Consider the following 18,813-nt stretch of genomic DNA (forward strand, 5'->3'; position numbering starts at 1 on the left):
ACAGTCTTATTTTATGGAGCAGGAGATTGTAATAGACTTGTAAAGACCTTTACTAGTTTTGGCTAGAACAAAATAGTTTTTGTTGTTGTGAATTGCAGTTCCACACAAACAAATATATAGATCTCATTTAGCTTAGCAGTTAGAGGTGTGAGATCCATTTTTCGAGTGTGCCAAACCTCCAAGAAAGCGAATTTATATTGGTTTCTTAGGCCATGACGTGTGTCTTTGTCCACTGAACAGAATGCTATGACAACGCTGGCGCTCATTGCCTCCCATGGGCAGAAACGGATTTATAAATATATTTATGTGGTGGCTAGAGGGGGGCAGGAACTTTTTGAGGGGTGGCAAATAGACATGTGCCGATTACCTGTTTCACGGTATACCATGGTATGAAAACGTCCACAGAACCACAGAAATTTTCATTATACCCTTCCTACGGTATTAGCTATTTTTTTTGTCCAAAAATGCAGGAAGAAATCCCTCGCTTGCAGCTGCAAGGCTCAACCATCCCACAACGGTTGTTGCTCAGTGTCAGTGAGTCAGCTGTGCTACACAATGGCTGGAGGAGGTGAAACTCCTGAGCTTTTTCCCCCATCAAAGAAAACGAAATCGCTGGTATGGCAATACTTCGGCTGCAGAAAAGTTACAGACGGCCGCAGCTTAGAGGAGCAGGGCCATCCGACATGTAAAACATGTTTGCGAAGTTGCTGCTGAGGAGGCAATACCTCTAATATGATTTCGCATTTATACAAAATTAAAGGTTGGTAAACACTGTCATGAATGTTTCCCACCAGCTAGGAGAGTGTAATCACTAAAAATCATGTTAATGGAAAAAAATTGTTTTTTTTTTTTTTTTTTTTACTTCTTTTAACCCAGATATTTCAAAGTAACACATTTTAGAACTGTAATTGCAATACCGTAACCCAGATATTTCAAAGTAACACATTTTAGAACTGTTATTGCAATACCGTGATACCGTGGAACCATGATATTTTTACCATCAGAATCTCATACCTGCACATGTCTAGTGGCAAATATTTCACAATGGTATAATACATTATCGAGTCTTTAATACATCATCTCACATTTAACACAATCCGTCCCGATTTACCAAGTGAAATCAAAAAAACAAATTTGTTTTAATGTGTATGACTATTTTGCTGATGAAAAATCTGATTTTTTTAATGGAGAAAACTTTACTAACAAAACGGAATACTGAAATTATAATCATTTTGCAATTTAATCGAATCACATTCAGTTGTCCTTAAAGTGATCCTCTAACTTAAATACATGTAGGCTCTAATAAACCACAATTGTTCTCTTGTACTAAAATATGTTGCTAGAAACACATAAAATGTTAAATCAATGGCAATATTTTATAATATTTAGTCCATATTTTGACCGTTAGTTGGCACCATGGTTTGCGGGCTCGCAGTGATGACGTCATTGGTATCTTTCGTGTTCAACAATTGCTGATTGCTGCCTAAACTCGCGAAGTAAAATGCCACGATGTGCTGCTTTTGGATGTAATTTCACGTCAAATGGAAACAAGGGGAGTGAAGTGAGTGGTCAAGGTGGAATTATTATTTTTACTGATTAAATGTGCATAAGTGGAAGCTTCTCCCCCTTTTTGGTCCGTGTATGCACGCATCCTACCCACCACGCGTTACAACTAGCGCCCGAACGTTTTTCCTGGATCCTCAGTCAAGTAAGGGATCCGTCTATTTTCTGGATCCGACGGTCCCATCGCGTCTGCAATATTGGTTTCGGATCTGTCCATTTTTTTTGATTCGTCGGTCCCACAGCGGCTTTTCGGATCAGTCTATTTTGTGGAATCGACGGCCTAATTGCGGCTGCGACATTGCCATTGTATTGGATCTTCGAGTGAGTAAAAAACGCAGATTTGGATTACTATTGCTATCTTTTTTGTTGACTATTCTTCGTGGGAGTTTTCCCCAAATCATACTAAATAATTAAAGCACTATGGCACGTTACAGTGACGACAGTGACTCTGACGTGGGCCTTACAACAATGTTGGTAGTTCGTCAGGGAACGCATGTTTGCGTACTGCTGTGCTCCCGAGTGAAGTGTGGTCAAGGTGGAAATATTATTTTTTGTGAATAAATGTGCATAAGTGGAAGCTTCTCCCCTTTTTGGTACTTTTATACACGTATCCTAGCTACCACGCGTTACAATGTACAAGACATGGATTACACAAGGTGTGTTATTTGGCCTGTACTGTAAGGACACGACAGCTCTGGATGCTAACAATCTACATAATTATATTGGGATAAGTTTGAAAACGCAATATGCTTACCTTGAATATCTGCTAATAAAACCGGACCGCATACACTCTCGCTCCCAACCGGACTTCCCAACAGGACTCTCTCGCATCACCAGTTTTGTCCAACTTTTGTCTTATCAGGTATTTGCTGCACGCATTTTTCCCTGAAGCTCGTCTTGTGAACGACCGACAGTGCTGTCCTGCTCTTCACTTTTCAGATCTGGTTCAAATAGGAAGGGTAGAACTGACGATATGTTGGGAAAGCTAACGAGTGACACGCTGGAATTTCCGCAACGGGACCAGTGACGTCACGCACTGCGACGTAACAAGAATGGCGACCTATCACTTAAAATAATTTTACAAACTTTATTAAAACAAAAACATTATGAGGGGTTTTAATATCAAATTATTATAACTCATACTAACATGTATCTTTTAAGAATTACTTGTCATAAAAACAGAGTTTTTGAAATGAAATAAAAAATGAATTACATGCATGTGTATTTTTGGCCTTTTAGTTTCGTTTTTTCGGCCAGGTGTTTCCAATATTCGGTTTCGGCCAAGAAGTTTGCTTTTGGTACACAAAATTATCCTTAGTAGGGACTAAGGATAATTTTGGTTTGTACCTTATGTGCTTCAAAGCACATATCGCTAATGTGCACAAGACAACATGGCAGTGACCTAACTGGAGCAAGTTCAAAATAGGCAGTGTTGCCAATTTAGTGATTTGGTCGCACTTTTGGGGTGAAAAAAAAATGTAGCCATTGAGTTAATTTCTCATTGAGACTTGAGCAGTATCATTTTCACATGTTTTTTCAGGTTTCCATTTTAAGAGAAAGCCAAAAGGCTAATTGTTTTGCAAAAGGATGGTGCCTTTTTTAAATTGCAAAAGCATTGATTTCTGGAAATGTTAGAAACATTTTAAATCTGATTTGTAGGTTGCTACAGTCACCTTGGCACATGTAAAAAGACTGCCAGAGTGCTCAATGAGTGCAGTTTTACTCTTCAACAAAAGACATTTGGACTTGGCAAGCGATGCGGTTTGACTGTTTGAATAGGTATTTTTTTACACTTGCTTCTATTAGCATGCAGAAAAAGAAAATTCAAATTGTTGATTGTTTCCCATAATAAAAAAAAAACATATTTTTAAAAGAATATATTGAGCCTGCTAACTATTCTATTTTCAAGTCTGTTATGTATTATTTCAACTAATATAAGCTTCCAAATTGTGTGTATCCCCTTTATGACATGTCCTTAAGTCTGTTAATGTGACATTGTTAAGGCAGTGCATGTTTACAGTGGGGCAAATACGTATTTAGTCAACCACTAATTGTACAAGTTCTCCCACTTGAAAATATTAGAGAGGCCTGTTATTGTCAACATGGGTAAACCTCAACCATGAGAGACAGAATGTGGAAAAATAAGCCGGAAAATCACGTTGTTTGATTTTTAAAGAATTTATTGGCAAATTATGGTGGAAAATTAGTATTTCTTCAATACCAAAAGTTCATCTCAATACTTTGTTATGTACCTTTTGTTGGCAAAAAAGGAGGCCAAACGTTTTCTCTAACTCTTCACAAGCTTTTCACACACTGTTGCTGGTATTTTGGCCCATTCCTCCATCCAGATCTCCTCTAGAGCAGTGATGTTTTGGGGCTGTCGTTGGGCAACACGGACTTTAGACTCCCTCCACAGATTTTCTATGGGGTTGAGATCTGGAGACTGGCTAGGCCACTCCAGGACCTTGAAATGCCACTCCAGGACCTTGAAATGCTTCTTACGAAGCCACTCCTTTGTTGCCCTGGCAGTGTGTTTGGGATCATTGTCATGCTGAAAGACCCAGCCAAGTCATATTCAATGCCCTTGCTGATGGAAGGAGATTTTCACTCAAAATCTCTCAATAGATGGCCCCATTCATTCTTTCCTTTACACAGATCAGTCGTCCTGGTCCCTTTGCAGAAAAACAGCCCATAAGCATGATGCCCCCCCCCCCCCCATGCTTCACAGTGGGTATGGTGTTCTTCGAATGCAATTCAGTATTCTTTCTCCTCCAAACACGAGAACCTATGTTTCTACCAAAAAGTTCTATTTTGGTTTCATCTGACCATAACACATTCTCCCATTCCTCTTCTGGATCATCGAAATGCTCTCTAGCGAACCGCAGACGGGCCTGGACGTGTACTGGCTTCAGCAGGGGGACACGTCTGGCAGTGCAGGATTTGAGTCCCTGGCGGCGCATGTGTTACTGATAGTAGCCTTTGTTACTGTGGTCCCACCTCTCTGTAGGTCATTCACTAGCCCCCCCCCCGTGTGGTTCTGGGATTTTTACTCACCATTTTTGTTATCAATTTTGACGCCACGGGGTGAGATCTTGCATGGAGCCCTAGATCGAGGGAGATTATCAGTGGTCTCGTATGTCTTCCATTTTCTAATAATTGCCCCCACAATTGATTTCTTTACACCAAGCGTTTTACCTATTGCAGATTCAGTCTTGACAGCCTGGTGCAGGTCTACAATTTTGTCTCTGGTGTCCTTCGACAGCTCTTTGGTCTTGGCTATAGTGGAGTTTGGAGTGTGACTGACTGAGGATTTGGACAGGTGTCTTTTATACCGATAATGAGTTAAAACAGGTGCCATTAATACAAGTAACGAGTGGAGCCTCGTTAGACCTCGTTAGAAGAAGTTAGACCTCTTTGACAGCCAGAAATCTTGCTTGTTTGTAGGTGACCAAATACTTATTTTCCCCTCTAATTTGAAAATAAATTCTTTAAAAATCAAACAATGTTATTTTCAGTTTTTTTTCCCACATTCTGTCTCTCATGGTTGAAGTTTACCCATGTTGACAATTACAGGCCTCTCTAATCTTTTCAAGTAGGAAAACTTGCACAATTGGTGGCTGACTAAATACTTATTTGCCCCACTGTATGTATAAACAGATCTGCAGGTTCAGTTTTTTCTTACATTACTGTAATTTACCTCCTACCAACCTGGTCACAGTTACAGATCATTTCCGATAGCGCTTATTGTCTGAACACAAGCAGTAATGTTCTCCTTCAGAGCGCACAGTTTGCTGACATAGAGTCCTGAGTAGGGGTGTGACAATATATCGAAAAGATGATATATCGTGATACTTTGTAGCCAAAAATTTATCGATATGCTCCCGCCAAGAATCGATAAATCGTTTTAAAAAAGTATCACTGTTTAAAAAACAAACAAACAGGTTTCTACCAAAATATTCCATTAGATCTATGTTAGCTGACTGGTGCTTGACATCCTAATTATTTTGACTGGATCAACACTGAAATCAGAGCAATCACAACCAGTCTTTCTGGTTTTGTCGACGTTTACATGTCACTTCCTTTTCATTTTGGGACATTCAAAGGTTACTTCCTGCTGATTTTGTGTCACTTCCTATTCATTTGGGGACATTCTCGAGTCAATTCTTGTTCACTAACCAGAAATCAACAAGAAGTGACTTGTAAATACCCGAATAAGAACAGGAAGTGACCAAAAATCAACAGGAAAAGACCTGAAATGCCCTAAAATTAACTCACTGCCTGGCATTGGCTGCCACTGACGGCCATAGGCATCCAATCTGTTTGAGCAAGGAGGGTTCCCAGCTCAAATGGATTAGATGTCTACGAGTGATAAACTCATTCCTATTCACAGCAGAAAGATGAAAAGATATTGTTTTTCTATTTAGTAGTTGTTTTGTAGCATTTCCTAGAATGTATCATCATATTCTTCATTTAACAAGGCTGAAAGAAAAGATTTGCTTGCAGTGAACTTTTCATAATGATCATGCTTGAATTGCAATAGCTAGGACAAGGAGATCATCATTCTGCTCCTCCTTACTAAGACTCTGTTGATAAGAAGAGACATCTGTGGACTTGCTCTTCATTTTCTGAAAATGACTGATCTGTCATTGGGGACCTGGAAATATTTTCCAAATTGGTCTGAGTACAATCCCATAATTTAGAGGAGGCTCACCAGCTTTATGAAACACTGGGGAAAACCCCAGACTTTAAAAATGAACTGGACAAACCCCTGGTGACGTCGCCCATAGCATACCGTATGTCGGCTCCAATTTGAAGCTCGCATTTTACTCCTCAAAGTGCTAGCATGACAGCTGACATGTTTTGTTCTACTGAAACCCATGTGTGTTATTCTATTCTATTCTCTTCCTTTATTGCAAGTGGCCCTTGCCCCCTCGTTTTTTTAAGAGCTAGATTACAATTTAAAGATTGTGATTAGAGCTGGGAATCTTTGGGCACCTAACGATTCGATTACGATTACGATTCAGAGGCTCCGATTCGATTATAAAACGATTATTGATGCACCCCCCTCCTTTTTTTTTTTTTTTTTTAAAGTTTTGTACATTAGTTCCAAAATTGTTCAAAAATACTCTCAGGCTAAACCAAACTACTACTTCAGTATCAAGTTCGCATATAGCAGTAAACAAATATACAAAAATAACATTAAATTAAAAAAACTCCAGTCCCCATTCTGTATCAGCAGCTTTAAACTACATTCAATTAATTTAATGTTGTGAATCAACCGTTAAAGTTGTTAAAATTGCTCCTGTTATTCCATAATTTCCCTTTTTTCTACTTTCGACATGTGAAAGTTTTAAAACTATTTTAAAGATAGATTCAAGTCAATATTTTACCAAATTAGCAGTATTTTAGATAAAATGTTAATTAGGTTTGCTAGAAAGGTTCGCTACAACAGCCTTGCAGGGAAGTGTACTGCTTTAAGATGGCGGCCGTTTACTAACGCCAACATCTAGCTTTTTGTAGATATGCTGCTTACGCTACCGAATCTATAATGCATCTAGTCCTATATAAATGATATCTACCGTAACATTATGTGGCTGTACTTTGTAGCAGCTTTTCGGCAGCAGTCAGGTATGTTGTTGTGTTTTTTTATCTCGTGGCATGAGTTGAGCTAGAGCCGTGAGTTGAGCATTGGCATTACCTGAGGGGCCGGGTAATGAGAAGCATGATGTTTAGCTACTCTCGCTCCATTCTGTCCCGAAGACCGCGCGGCGCGCTGAGTGTGTTGTACTTCCGCTTTACTTGGCATATTTCAATAATCGGAATTTGGATGTTTGTGAATCGTTCTCGAATCTTCCACGGCCGAATCGCGAATAATCTAAGAATCGGAAATTTTGCACACCTCTAATTGTGATACAAAAAAAAAAAACCCTCTGACATATATGAAGTTTTTTCGAGGCTTTAAGCAGGTTTATTTTTATGGTCAAATTAGGCAAATTAGAATGGAGCTTCAACATGAACTCTCACTGTAAATGCAAATTTACAACTTAATTAAATATGATAAGTAAACCATACTCAATTTTTATCAAACTGTTGTGAACACTAATGTTAAATAAGTAAGTAGTCATTTGGGGCTGAAAAAAAAACATGCCTAACCTGATGTATCTCAGGTCAAATTAGAAAACATATTTTTGTTGTTGTTTGGACCTTCTTTCAGGCATCTGCCTCGTCTATTTCGCGCTTTTCTGACATCAAAACTTTCCCGCATAAGTCCACGGTGAACAGCGCTGTCCACATGAACTCTATTCAGCACATTCACTTACTTTACAGCGATGTGGTAAGTAAATACAGTGGTACCTCTACATACGAAGTTAATTCGTTCCAGGACCTTGTTTGTAAGTCGAAATGGTCATATGTCGAGCAGGATTTTCCCATAAAAAGACATTCTAATTCCATTAATTCGTTCCACATCCCAAAAACCTCCACTAAATCCTTAATAAATACTGCTGGTAACATTACAAATAAATAATAATAAAATAATAATAATAATAATTTCTGTAATAATGTAACGAATCAGGTTCTAATGTGGCGGACGTTTTTTGCTGTACCTGAACGCACCACCCGGCAGACGTTACAGAGAGAGGGAAAGCTTACTTTCACTTTCAATGTTTTCTTGAGAACACAGACAACTGCGGCGGACAGTAGGCAAGGGTTAATTTGAGCCGGAACATCTCCTCTTGATTTTGGCCTCCCTGTGTTCCGGGACTTATTTTGGCAGATCCGGCACCACTCGTGCATATAAAATAATAATAAAATAAAAATGTTGGGGGGAAAGAAGGAGAGGAGTCGTTGATGGTTTTCTCCATTTTATTGTGGCAACAATAAGAAAACAATAAACAACATAATAGCGGACTGCCGCCACATACGACCGCAAACTTTTGCTTCTCGTTCGTCTCCCCCTCGCCTCCTACTACACACAGCTCTCCAGTCCCAGCGTCTCTTAAATGGATCGTGCATACTGTCTTGTTATGAGCTTTTTGTTGACAAAGGTACACGATGTGCTGACAACTTTGTTTCTTTATTAACACATAGAGCTAACAGTACGAACACAGCTTGGGGATCTCGGCAGGCTATGCTGAGAGATAGATAGAGCCTGTGCCTCTCTATCGCACTCCTGCATCACGTGACCAAAAACAACAGTACTTCAGAGTGCCCCGGAAAACATATCAGAATATTACACACAGTTAGGTCATTACAGTATAAAATAAAATAATAATATGCATAAATTCATTTACACAACAAATCCCAAGAGTTGCATGTTGTTTATAAAAATTTAACGTCATTTGAAAGAGTCGGAGATTTGTTGATGCACTGAGAAGCTGGACCAACAAATCACGCCCCTGACATTTAAAAAAACAAAAAAACTTGAAATTTGCGGCATCTTGGGAGCACGCAGCCAGGATCAAACGGTTTTTCAACATGCCAAAAAGACAGTTGCATTTACTGCCTTTTTCAAAAAGAAGGAAGATGGTTCAAATCAAGTCTGAAGAAGAAAAAAAGGAAAAGTCCCACAGCATGGCAAGTGGGCATTTGCGTTTTGTTTGCAGCAACATTTCCTGCATTTGTAATGTCCGTAACTGTGTGAGGGCCCATGAAGGGGCCATCGGACAGCAGAGTGGTGACGTAGCGGGAAGTGATGACAAGAGTGCGGCATGAAAGCGAAGTTGGCCGTCGCATGTTGCAGTAGTCCGCTCTTATTTTTGTTATTTGTTATTTAACTGTTGCCACAATAAAGTGAAGGAAATCACACCTCTCCTTTCTATTTCCCCATTCGGGCTATTACAATATGTTCCGGGACCTGTCCCCGTGCTGTCATCCCTGCGCTGTCACATGTACTTTGCGTTCTGGCACCTTATGATTTACAAATTAAGCACTGACAGTAGGCGTTTCACAAGTTGATGGAATAAATGATTAGAAACCTGACGAAGCTGGCAATTTCTTTGGTGATGTTACCACAATAATAAGTATCACCTTAACGCCTTAACTTATAAAGACTGGCGAACGGTGGTCGGAGGAGGACTGTGGAAATGTATTGTCGCGCACCCTACGCTCTTATTTTTCTTTCATTTGCATCATCATTTCAATGGTAAGAGTCATTTTTTCCTTTTTTTCACCACCTGTACAAACCTTTTTGAAACCTGTGGTGATTTCTCTCACAAGAAAATCCGCCGTGAGTTTGTCCGCGGTTCTGTCATGTCGGCGGATGTAGAAACAAATGGCGAGTCAAACTTTACGTCGGATGTCGAAAAGATTGTGTGTCGAAGCGATCATATGTCAAAGTACCACTGTATTTGACTCTTTTATAAACATTTGCGTTCCTTTGTTGATAGAAAAAGGCAACGCAACAGTTTGTAAAAGAGTAAAATGTAATGTATGTATGTAAATTGTAATGACTGTTATTTCTGTTCCACCGCAATGGATGATGGGTGGTTGTGCAACCACGACTGAGAGTAGTGATTACTATTGTTATGTCATGTGTGTTCTGTTCAATAAAGTGTGTTGTTTCTTGAGGTTGTATGGAGCACAAGAACAGCAAGTGTTAAAAACAAAATCCAGTCACTGTCATCCTTCTCCACGTCGCTCGCCTCAATATGTACTTACAAAATTGATGTGAAGTAATTGAAGGTGTTAAAGAGAGCTCTGATTATACTATATTGGGTTATCCTACTGATTGCTCATTTTCCACCAAGCATTAACAAAACATTCAGCAGTGTGTCAAGAGCCAATGTCTCTTGTGTCTTAAATGCATTGTTGATCATTTTAAAATAGTTTAATTCCCCTGAATTAATCCATTGAGTGTTTTCTCTTCATTTATTTGGTGGTAGAGTCATTACTAGGGGTGTAACGGTACACAAAAATCTCGGTTCGGTACGTACCTTGGTTTTGAGGTCACGGTTCGGTTCATTTTCGGTACAGTAAGAAAACAAAATGCAAAATATAAATGTGCTAGATGTTTATTACACACCTTTGTGCTTTCAACTATAGGAACATTAGCCTATACAAAGCTAGAATTTTGCTCAAAAAGTAGCGGGTATTTAAAGATAATCCCACAACAATTTGCCTTTCAGACCCCGCGTATTAGTCAGCTCTCTTATGAAAGAAAGAAGAAAAAAGAAGTCCTGTGCTAAAGAGAAAAGCAATCCCAATGACAAAGTTTTAACATTTATCTTATATATGAAATGCCTCAATGAATCATTTATTTTTTCTTATGACCGGTTTTCAAAAGCTTTATTGGTGGATTTTCTCAAGTTAAAGTGCCACACAGAAATTAATAAATTTAATTGTGTAAGCAGAATGTGTGTATTATTCTTATTATTTAATTACAGGTGTTTTAGCGCATTTCTATTTATTTTATTTAAATGGGCTATTATTTGTTTTATTATGTGTTTATATTTTACAAATGTGATGTAGTATTCATTTATATCGTATATTTTATGTTGTATAACTTTAGTTCCTATGTGAATATTAGTTCCTACTTGTTTTGTTGTGGTAATAGGGTTTTGTATTGAACACGGGGCAGTGTTGGTTACTACTGCAGCAGAGAAGACAGCAGAAAATCAACAAAGACAAGTCAACTGTGCCCCGATCTACCACTCAAGAGATCTGATGGACTCAAAAAATGGGTTACGATTGCATATTAGTTTGAAAATCGACCGGATCCACCGTATTTTTACACGAGTGACTTTCGGTCTGCTCGATCCTAGCTACCGGTAGTAGTATTGACGCAGGAGGGTCGTGTCTCGCGTCAAATAATAAACTCTGCCGTTCTTTTCGCATGCGTCGTGTTGAGCCGCTTCTGCCTCAACACGTCCAACACGCGGCCGCACTGCGACTGGTGTGCATTGGCTGATTGACTTTAACGCCCGCGTTTCACTGCGTTCTCGCGGCGGCCACGTTGTCGCGCCGTAGACATTTCTGGGTTATACTGTCCTACCGTGTTGTAGAGAAGACAGAGTAAACATAATCTACACAAAGAAACTGTGAGGAGCCAGTTGAGGTGGCTCGGGCATCTGGTTCGGATGCCTCCTGGACGCCTTCCTGGAGAGGTGTTCCGGGCATGTCCCACCGGCGGGAGGCCCCGGGGTCGACCCAGGACACGCTGGAGAGACTATGTCGCTCGGCTGGCCTGGGAACGCCTTGGAATCCCGCCGGAGGAGCTGGCTGAAGTGGCTGGGGAGAGGGAAGTCTGGGCTTCCCTGCTAAAGCTGCTGACCCCGCGACCCGACCCCGGAATAAGCGGAAGATAATGGATGGATGGATGGATGGATGGATGGACAAAGAAACTGTAACCCGATTGACTTTCAGCCTCGAAAAGTAAGGGTTACATTACGTCAGAAACTCATTCGGTACGCCTCCGTTCTGAACCGAGCACCACGTACCGAAACAGTTCAATACAAATACATGTACCGTTACACCCTTAGTCATTACTGTTCGAAAATGTGTTATCAATTAAATTGGTATGTGCTGTTTACAGTGTATAATTATTTCAGATTTTTAAAAAAATGAATGAATGAATGAATGAAGGGTATGAATATTAGGGTTGAGAATCTCTGAGATGAAGCTGATTCGATATGTATCTACATACACAGGTTACGATTCAATTAAAAAAAGATACATTTTTAAGGGAGAGCGATTTGATTCGATACAGTTCAAGAATGATATGGTTCGATACAGTGAGAAAACAATATGATCGTAAACATTTGTTGTGTTTGTTCTTACAGTATTTTAAACAGATGAAAAAGACGACATTTCTACAATCAAAATGAAACAACAACATTTCATACTAATATATGTTTATTTTTGAGACATGAAAAAAAAGGCTTACTAAATGACTAATCATTGTGTTGGATATTGATAATAAAATAAAACTCCAGTGACAGACAACAATAAAGTGCAGTATTTCCTGGTGTTTTGAACACTAGAGGTAGGTCATTTTAGTGCAACCTTTCAACGTAAACATCTTACAAACTAAAATTATATGCAGCAGCTCTAGAAAAAAAAAAGAATTAAACCTGCCAGTGTTATCATAATAAATAAATAATAAATAAAGCAAAATGTATTATGCTACACCACTGGTATATTTGTTGAAATAAAAACATGGCATTTTAGCCAGACATGTCAATAATCATTACTTTAACCTTATACACAGCATCAAGTCATTCACTTATGCCTGTGCTACCACATTTTTATTCCTCATCACTGTCCATATCTTTTTTGAAGGGCAGATTTTTCTTGAGGAAGATCAACTGATCCACATGCTAATGTTTAAGTAGACTGTGTTTCGTGGAAAAAATATCTCCAACAGGTAGTGCTGCCCTTTCCACCATTGTAGTGGGTTATTTTTCAGTTAAAAAGTAAACTCACGATCTCTGTACCGCTTCACATCATCACTAGCTCTGTCCCATACAGATCTGTGGCCTATACTACGAAGCCGGTTTTCTGGCTTAGCGGGGTAACTACGAGAGTAACTTCAAAACGTGCGGCATATTTTACCGGGACTACGAAAGGTTGATATGTTGGAACCGGGGAGTGTTGCCATGGCAACACACGCCACACGTCAAACCTGGTCGTCTGGAGTTAGATCTTGCTTAACCACAGGATTCCGATTCACCACGCCCTGTTTAAACAACACTCCTCTGCAAACTTGTCCTCTCGACAATGACAGCGTACCTGGACGACCCATACAACAATGGCGCGCGGATTGTGAGGGGCTCTCTTCGGAGGGCACGGGTTTTTAGAGACCTGGACGATGTTCTCCATGGAAGATATAGATTTTCAGCTGAGGGAATGCGTTAACTGTGCCAGCTGATCGAGGCGGACGTCTCTAACGTAACCCGCCGAAGTCAGGCCCTCACTATCGAGCGTAATGTGTGCCTGTCATTGCGCTCTTTCACCAGTGGGTAATATACGCATTCCATCGGGGATGCTGAATATCTGAGTAAGAACACTGTATGCCGTGCGATTCGGAAAGTGGTAGGAGTAGGGTATGGAAACGCTTCAAATTGATTGTTGAAAATACTATACATAAACCTGTGGCGGCTTCGCTGAATGTAAACGAATGTGGAGCTTTGCTCTCATACAAGAAATATATTTAACAAACTTTTCCAGCGTTTTTTCGTTGTGGAAATGCATTTATAATAATCATTGAGAAAACTTGCCTTTTTTACTGCCATGCAACTCGAAGAGATTAAAATGTCAAATCCACTGATAGAACAGACACAAATATAAAAGATATAAATGTTTATTGGATATGCATCTTATAGTCTTTTTTAACTGTGAGAATTCGCTACAACAGACGTGCCATGCAACTCGAAGAGATTAAAATGTCAAATCCACTGATAGAACAGACACAAATATAAAAGATATAAATGTTTATTGGATATGCATCTTATAGTCTTGTTTAACTGTGAGAATTCGTTACAAAAGACGGGCTTTGATTTATTATCATTATGCACAGGCACAAATGTGATCACACAAAACGCAACCACGCATCGCATCCCCGCATTTCCTTCTTCTCCTGAGTCCTCACAAATATAACATAAAATTTTGGGGGGTTCGGGCTCGGGCCTGCAAATCAAGTTAATTGATCGGGCTTGGGCCGGGTCGGGCTGAATTTTTTTTGGGCCCGATCTAACCTCAACTCTGAAGATGTTCAAAGGACATACATATTCATACAGTCAATGGGACAAAAGATACAATTATCCTACTTCATGTGGTGATGCACATACGAGAAATTATTTCTTACAGTTAACGTACCAAATCTTATTTTATTGTCCTGACAGCAGGCTTTATTTCTTTTCATGGACATAAGTAAACTGGCATTTTGACGCATTCACAAATCACACGATCTGTAATTCGCTGCCAACAGACCAGTTGCGCTTTACTCGCTCAAGCGGTGTTGGATTTCGCAGTTGGGGTGGATTTTAATTCCTCATAACTCCTCATGATTATCGCGCATTCCTCCTCCGTGAAGTAAGGTGTCCGTGCCATCGTCACAAACAGTGACGCCTCCTTTATGTGAACGCGCAGTAATTCAGATTGGGTTGACACAGATTCGACTAATCAACCTCATAATCAGCGTCGTAGCACCGACTGACCACAAACTAGGGAACCAGGTTTTGTCAACTCCGATTACCCGCTGGTAAGCAGGATTACTTCTGGGGAGGTTGAACTCCGTTCGTAGTGTAGGCCACTGGCTGCTGTCCTCACTTCAAAGTCCGACTTTCGTTTTCCTGGTGAGTTGAAAATCAATCACTGTGATTCACCACTTCCGCCGGGCAAGCTGGCGCTGGCGTCGGTGCTCGTGCTGTTTTTTCATTGTTTTAGCATGTTGCTTCGTCGACACTACTATTTTAGCTTTGGGCTATGAAGAGAACGCTACGGAGAATGCGTGACTGTGGTTTCCTTAGCTCTCGCATTGTGATGACGCGCCAGTCACGATCGGGTAATGACAGCGACTACCAGCTGTTCTGCCAAAATGCATGTTGGGAAGTTGAGGCAACAACGACTGTGAGTGGTGGCTGTCCATGTTGTATGATGTATGCCTTCTCACTCTAAGTACGTCGATCCTTGGGATCGAGCGGTGTGAAAGCCACAAGTGCAGCATATGTGAAGTAGAAGCTTAATTTATAAAACTTTTCCACTCGTTGCTTGACACATAAATTTAGCATTGCAAGGGTAACCGAAGCTTATCCTCGCGATGGCCGGATCCTAGTTCTACTATCGATTCAATGAAAATTTAATAGCTGTTTACTGTCAAATGGTTAGTTTGCTATTGATACGGCCGTATTGTTCGCCCTGTTGTATCGGTTTATCATTCTCAAGTTTATTGCATATGATAAACGAGCATCACTAAAGCTACGGTATCACTTCAGTAATGTAAGCTCATAATAAATAAATTACTGTAATCTAATTCATTCAAATTAATATGAGTAATGCAAATTCAAAACAAACAATTTACTGTAAGATAATTAATAAAGTTAATTTGAGTCCTAAAATATTGAAATAATTAAATTGCATGTAATTAATGTAAGTAACATAAATTACAATTTCTAAGGCAGAAAGTTTGTTTGTTTGTTTGTTTTTAAGTAAAGTAAACTTATTATATTTTACAGAGTACTTTCTGGAGCCCAAAGCCAGTGGCTATTGTCTACAAGGGTTTTCAAACACCTTCCCGGGTTTTATTTTTGAAAGACAAGGTGGGGCCTTGGGCAAGGTCAAGAGTGGCTTGCTTGGCTGCCTGGGTGCATATTTGGGATGAATATGTAACTCAACCTAGTACCACCTATACTAGCAAGTTGGGTGACAACTGCTGCAGCTAACAAAAATTATAGTATGTGTGTGGGGGGAGGGGGGGATCTCAAATCAAATGGTCAGCACAATTAAACTTTTTAAACTTAACTTTTGCATTCATTAGAATGCTTGGGAGAAAAGACTTTTCTTTCTATTCAGCCATTTCTATTCACAAGCAAGGTATTCATTTTGAATCGCTTTTAATTCATTATCATAATACTTAGTATGCTCAAATGTGGCGACAAAACGACTGCCTGTGTGGTTTGTTAAAAGGGCTTTCTTTGTATTAAAGGTGCCCTCAAGCTGTTGTCCAATATTTTTGGTCAGGCTCCGCCACCAAATCAGCTACAATGTTAATCAAAGCAATGATACTGCTGGCAATGGATTAAACGGTGAGAGCATGAAAGCACTATTAATCATACTCTCATTTCCCAGAAAGCCAATTAATGTATGTTGTGCTTTTTGATCGAAGAAATCATGATGTGACTGAAATGAACTAATTAATGTTACATCAGCAGCAACTCACCTGTAGATCTTGTATCTGGTTGAGAAGCCTTGTCTGTTCTTCTCCACAAAGTCAATATACTCCGGAGAGTGGTGGAAGGGCCCCTTGTCTGACAGGAGCCAGTCCAAGGGGCCCCCAGGCTTGTCATTTGAAAGGGGAGACGTTGCTGCTGCTCCCAGAGACCATAAACAAACCCAGCAGAGAAAGTTGAGGCTGTATATAGGCCATAGAGCCATCAGAGATTAAAGGAGCTGGTGAGGGATGAGGGTGCTGCTGGTGGTTGGGGAGGTGGCGGTGGGGGAACATTCAATGGCCAAAGTCTCTTTTTGCAAGCTGGCTCCTCCACTGGTATAACAGAAAATCCTGCATCACCTCAAAGTCCCTGAAGCACCTGAATGAAAGAGATATACAATATATGCAGATAAAGTACACGTAAAAGGCATTTAAATGAAGCACAGATGCAGATGTTTTGATACCGGACTGCTTTCATTTTCTCAGAAATCAACAATGTGTATCTGATGAGTTTTTTAAGGGACATTGTAAGTATATTTGACTGTGGCAGTAAAACTGACAAAAATGAGCATGAAAATAAAAATCTTTTTCCGAGCACCTACTGGTCAGACACGTGTCTAATTTTTTCCACCATCTTAACCAACCTTTCAGACATTTCTTCTTCACTGGCACATTGCACTGCAATGTGCATGTTGCAGTGAGGCGTTAAGTCCAATTATATGGTAGTATTCAGATAACAATCTATCAAGTTTACTCAGGCATGTGACTGTGCCAAAAGTCATTATTCTCAGAAAAAAACAACAGGCAATCTAGAAAGAAGTGTTGTGGGTGGATGGAGCAGCCTAAACTATGCAAAATAATGTTGCACATGTGTGATGTGGGTGTGGATTGTCCCCTGCAAAGCTTCTCTGAATTGAAAAGCACCCGTCGACACACACCTATACCCACTCCCACGTATGTGTGCACACACGCACATGCACGCATACTGTATGTACATACATATACACATATATAAAAGCAAAATGTACACATTGTACAGTGAGAAAAATAATTATTTGAACACCCTGTGATTTGGCAAGTTCTTCTACTCAGAAATGATGGGCGGGTTTGAAATTTTCTTGGTAGGTGCTTGTCCACTGTGAGAGACAAGCTAAAGAAGAAAAAAAAATCAGAAATCGTGCATGATTTTTTTAAATAACTTATTTGTGTTATCCTGCTGCAGATAAGTAATGAACACCAATTAGCTACAATCGTGAGCCTCAAAGTCCTGTTAGACGCCTTTAAGAAGTCAAATAAGTGGAGGTGGACATTTTGAGTATGACTTTTTGACCTGTTTGAGACGGTTAGCTGCCTATAAAAACTTGTCCACCCCATACAATCAGGAAGACTCCGATTCCTAACATGGTCAAGGACACAGAGCTGTTCAAAGACACCAGAGACAACATTGTAGACCTCTACAAGGCTGGACAGAATTACGGGGCAATTGCCAACAAGAGTGTGACAATCGGGGCCGGATGTATGGGGGGGCCGGGGTGGGCACGGCCCACCCAGACGTGAGTCGTGCCCACCCAATCAAAATGTGGGGAATATCTATTGTAGTGTCGCACTGGATATAGAGAACGCACGGAGAGTTGGTCTCACCTACTTTTTTATTGCAGGATTAACGGTTACTGTTGGCCGCAACCACGCCGAACAAGCAATCACCAAAACAAGCTGTTTTTCTACCCTCGTTTGTTATCTGTGCGCTTCCTCTCTCTCCTCCAGACACATTCTCGCAGTCGAACATCCGGGCATTAATGACGTCACCAGCCACAACAATGCGTCACCATATTGAAATGGGGGCAAAACATGAGTCACAGGCAGTTGCTCTGTGATGCAATGTAGTACAAACGCATTGAACTTTTGTCTTATTTGCGGTCTTTTTTTCCGTCGGAATGACTAAAAGTTGCCGTGTTGCGGGTTGTGACACAAGGAAGAGTTCGGAGCCGCATTTGAAGTACTTCATTCTTCCTCGTGAGAAGAAAAGGACAAGCAAATTGCTGAAAGCAATCAATCGAGGAACAGTAAAAGAAGACGGTTCCGTGGACCATTCTCGCCAGTGGGAAGCTAAATCCAGGCACATTTACGTTTGCAGCCGACATTTTATTACTGGTGAGTAAACTTTAATCGATTTTTTTTTTTTTGCTGTTGCCCCAATTAGCTGCAATGATTCAATAGACTAGGCAGTGGTTATTATTACCGTAACCTGCATTTCGCAAAGTGTTATTTTTCCTTTGCCGTGAACTGCTCTGATCGCTCAACCGGTATATTATTGGCTTGGTGGGAATTGGTTATTTTGCCGTGACGTGTTCACGGCTAAATAACACTTGGAGGCAAATTACCGG

The 18,813-nt window shown here is 40.2% G+C and overlaps 1 protein-coding gene across 1 annotated transcript in view; it reads right to left on the bottom strand.

Annotated features, from left to right (window-relative positions):
* The window catches only part of LOC130919371 (BMP/retinoic acid-inducible neural-specific protein 3-like), a 134,834-nt gene that overhangs the window by 84,860 nt on the left and 31,161 nt on the right, over positions 1-18,813 (bottom strand). Inside the window, exon 2 of the mRNA XM_057841985.1 lies at positions 16,439-16,808. Coding sequence (XP_057697968.1) covers positions 16,439-16,653 — 215 coding nt within the window. The 5' untranslated portion in view covers positions 16,654-16,808. The remainder of the gene's footprint in view (positions 1-16,438; positions 16,809-18,813) is intronic.

The sequence above is a fragment of the Corythoichthys intestinalis genome, chromosome 7, assembly GCF_030265065.1.
Source record: "Corythoichthys intestinalis isolate RoL2023-P3 chromosome 7, ASM3026506v1, whole genome shotgun sequence".
Classification (NCBI taxonomy): Eukaryota; Metazoa; Chordata; class Actinopteri; order Syngnathiformes; family Syngnathidae; genus Corythoichthys; species Corythoichthys intestinalis.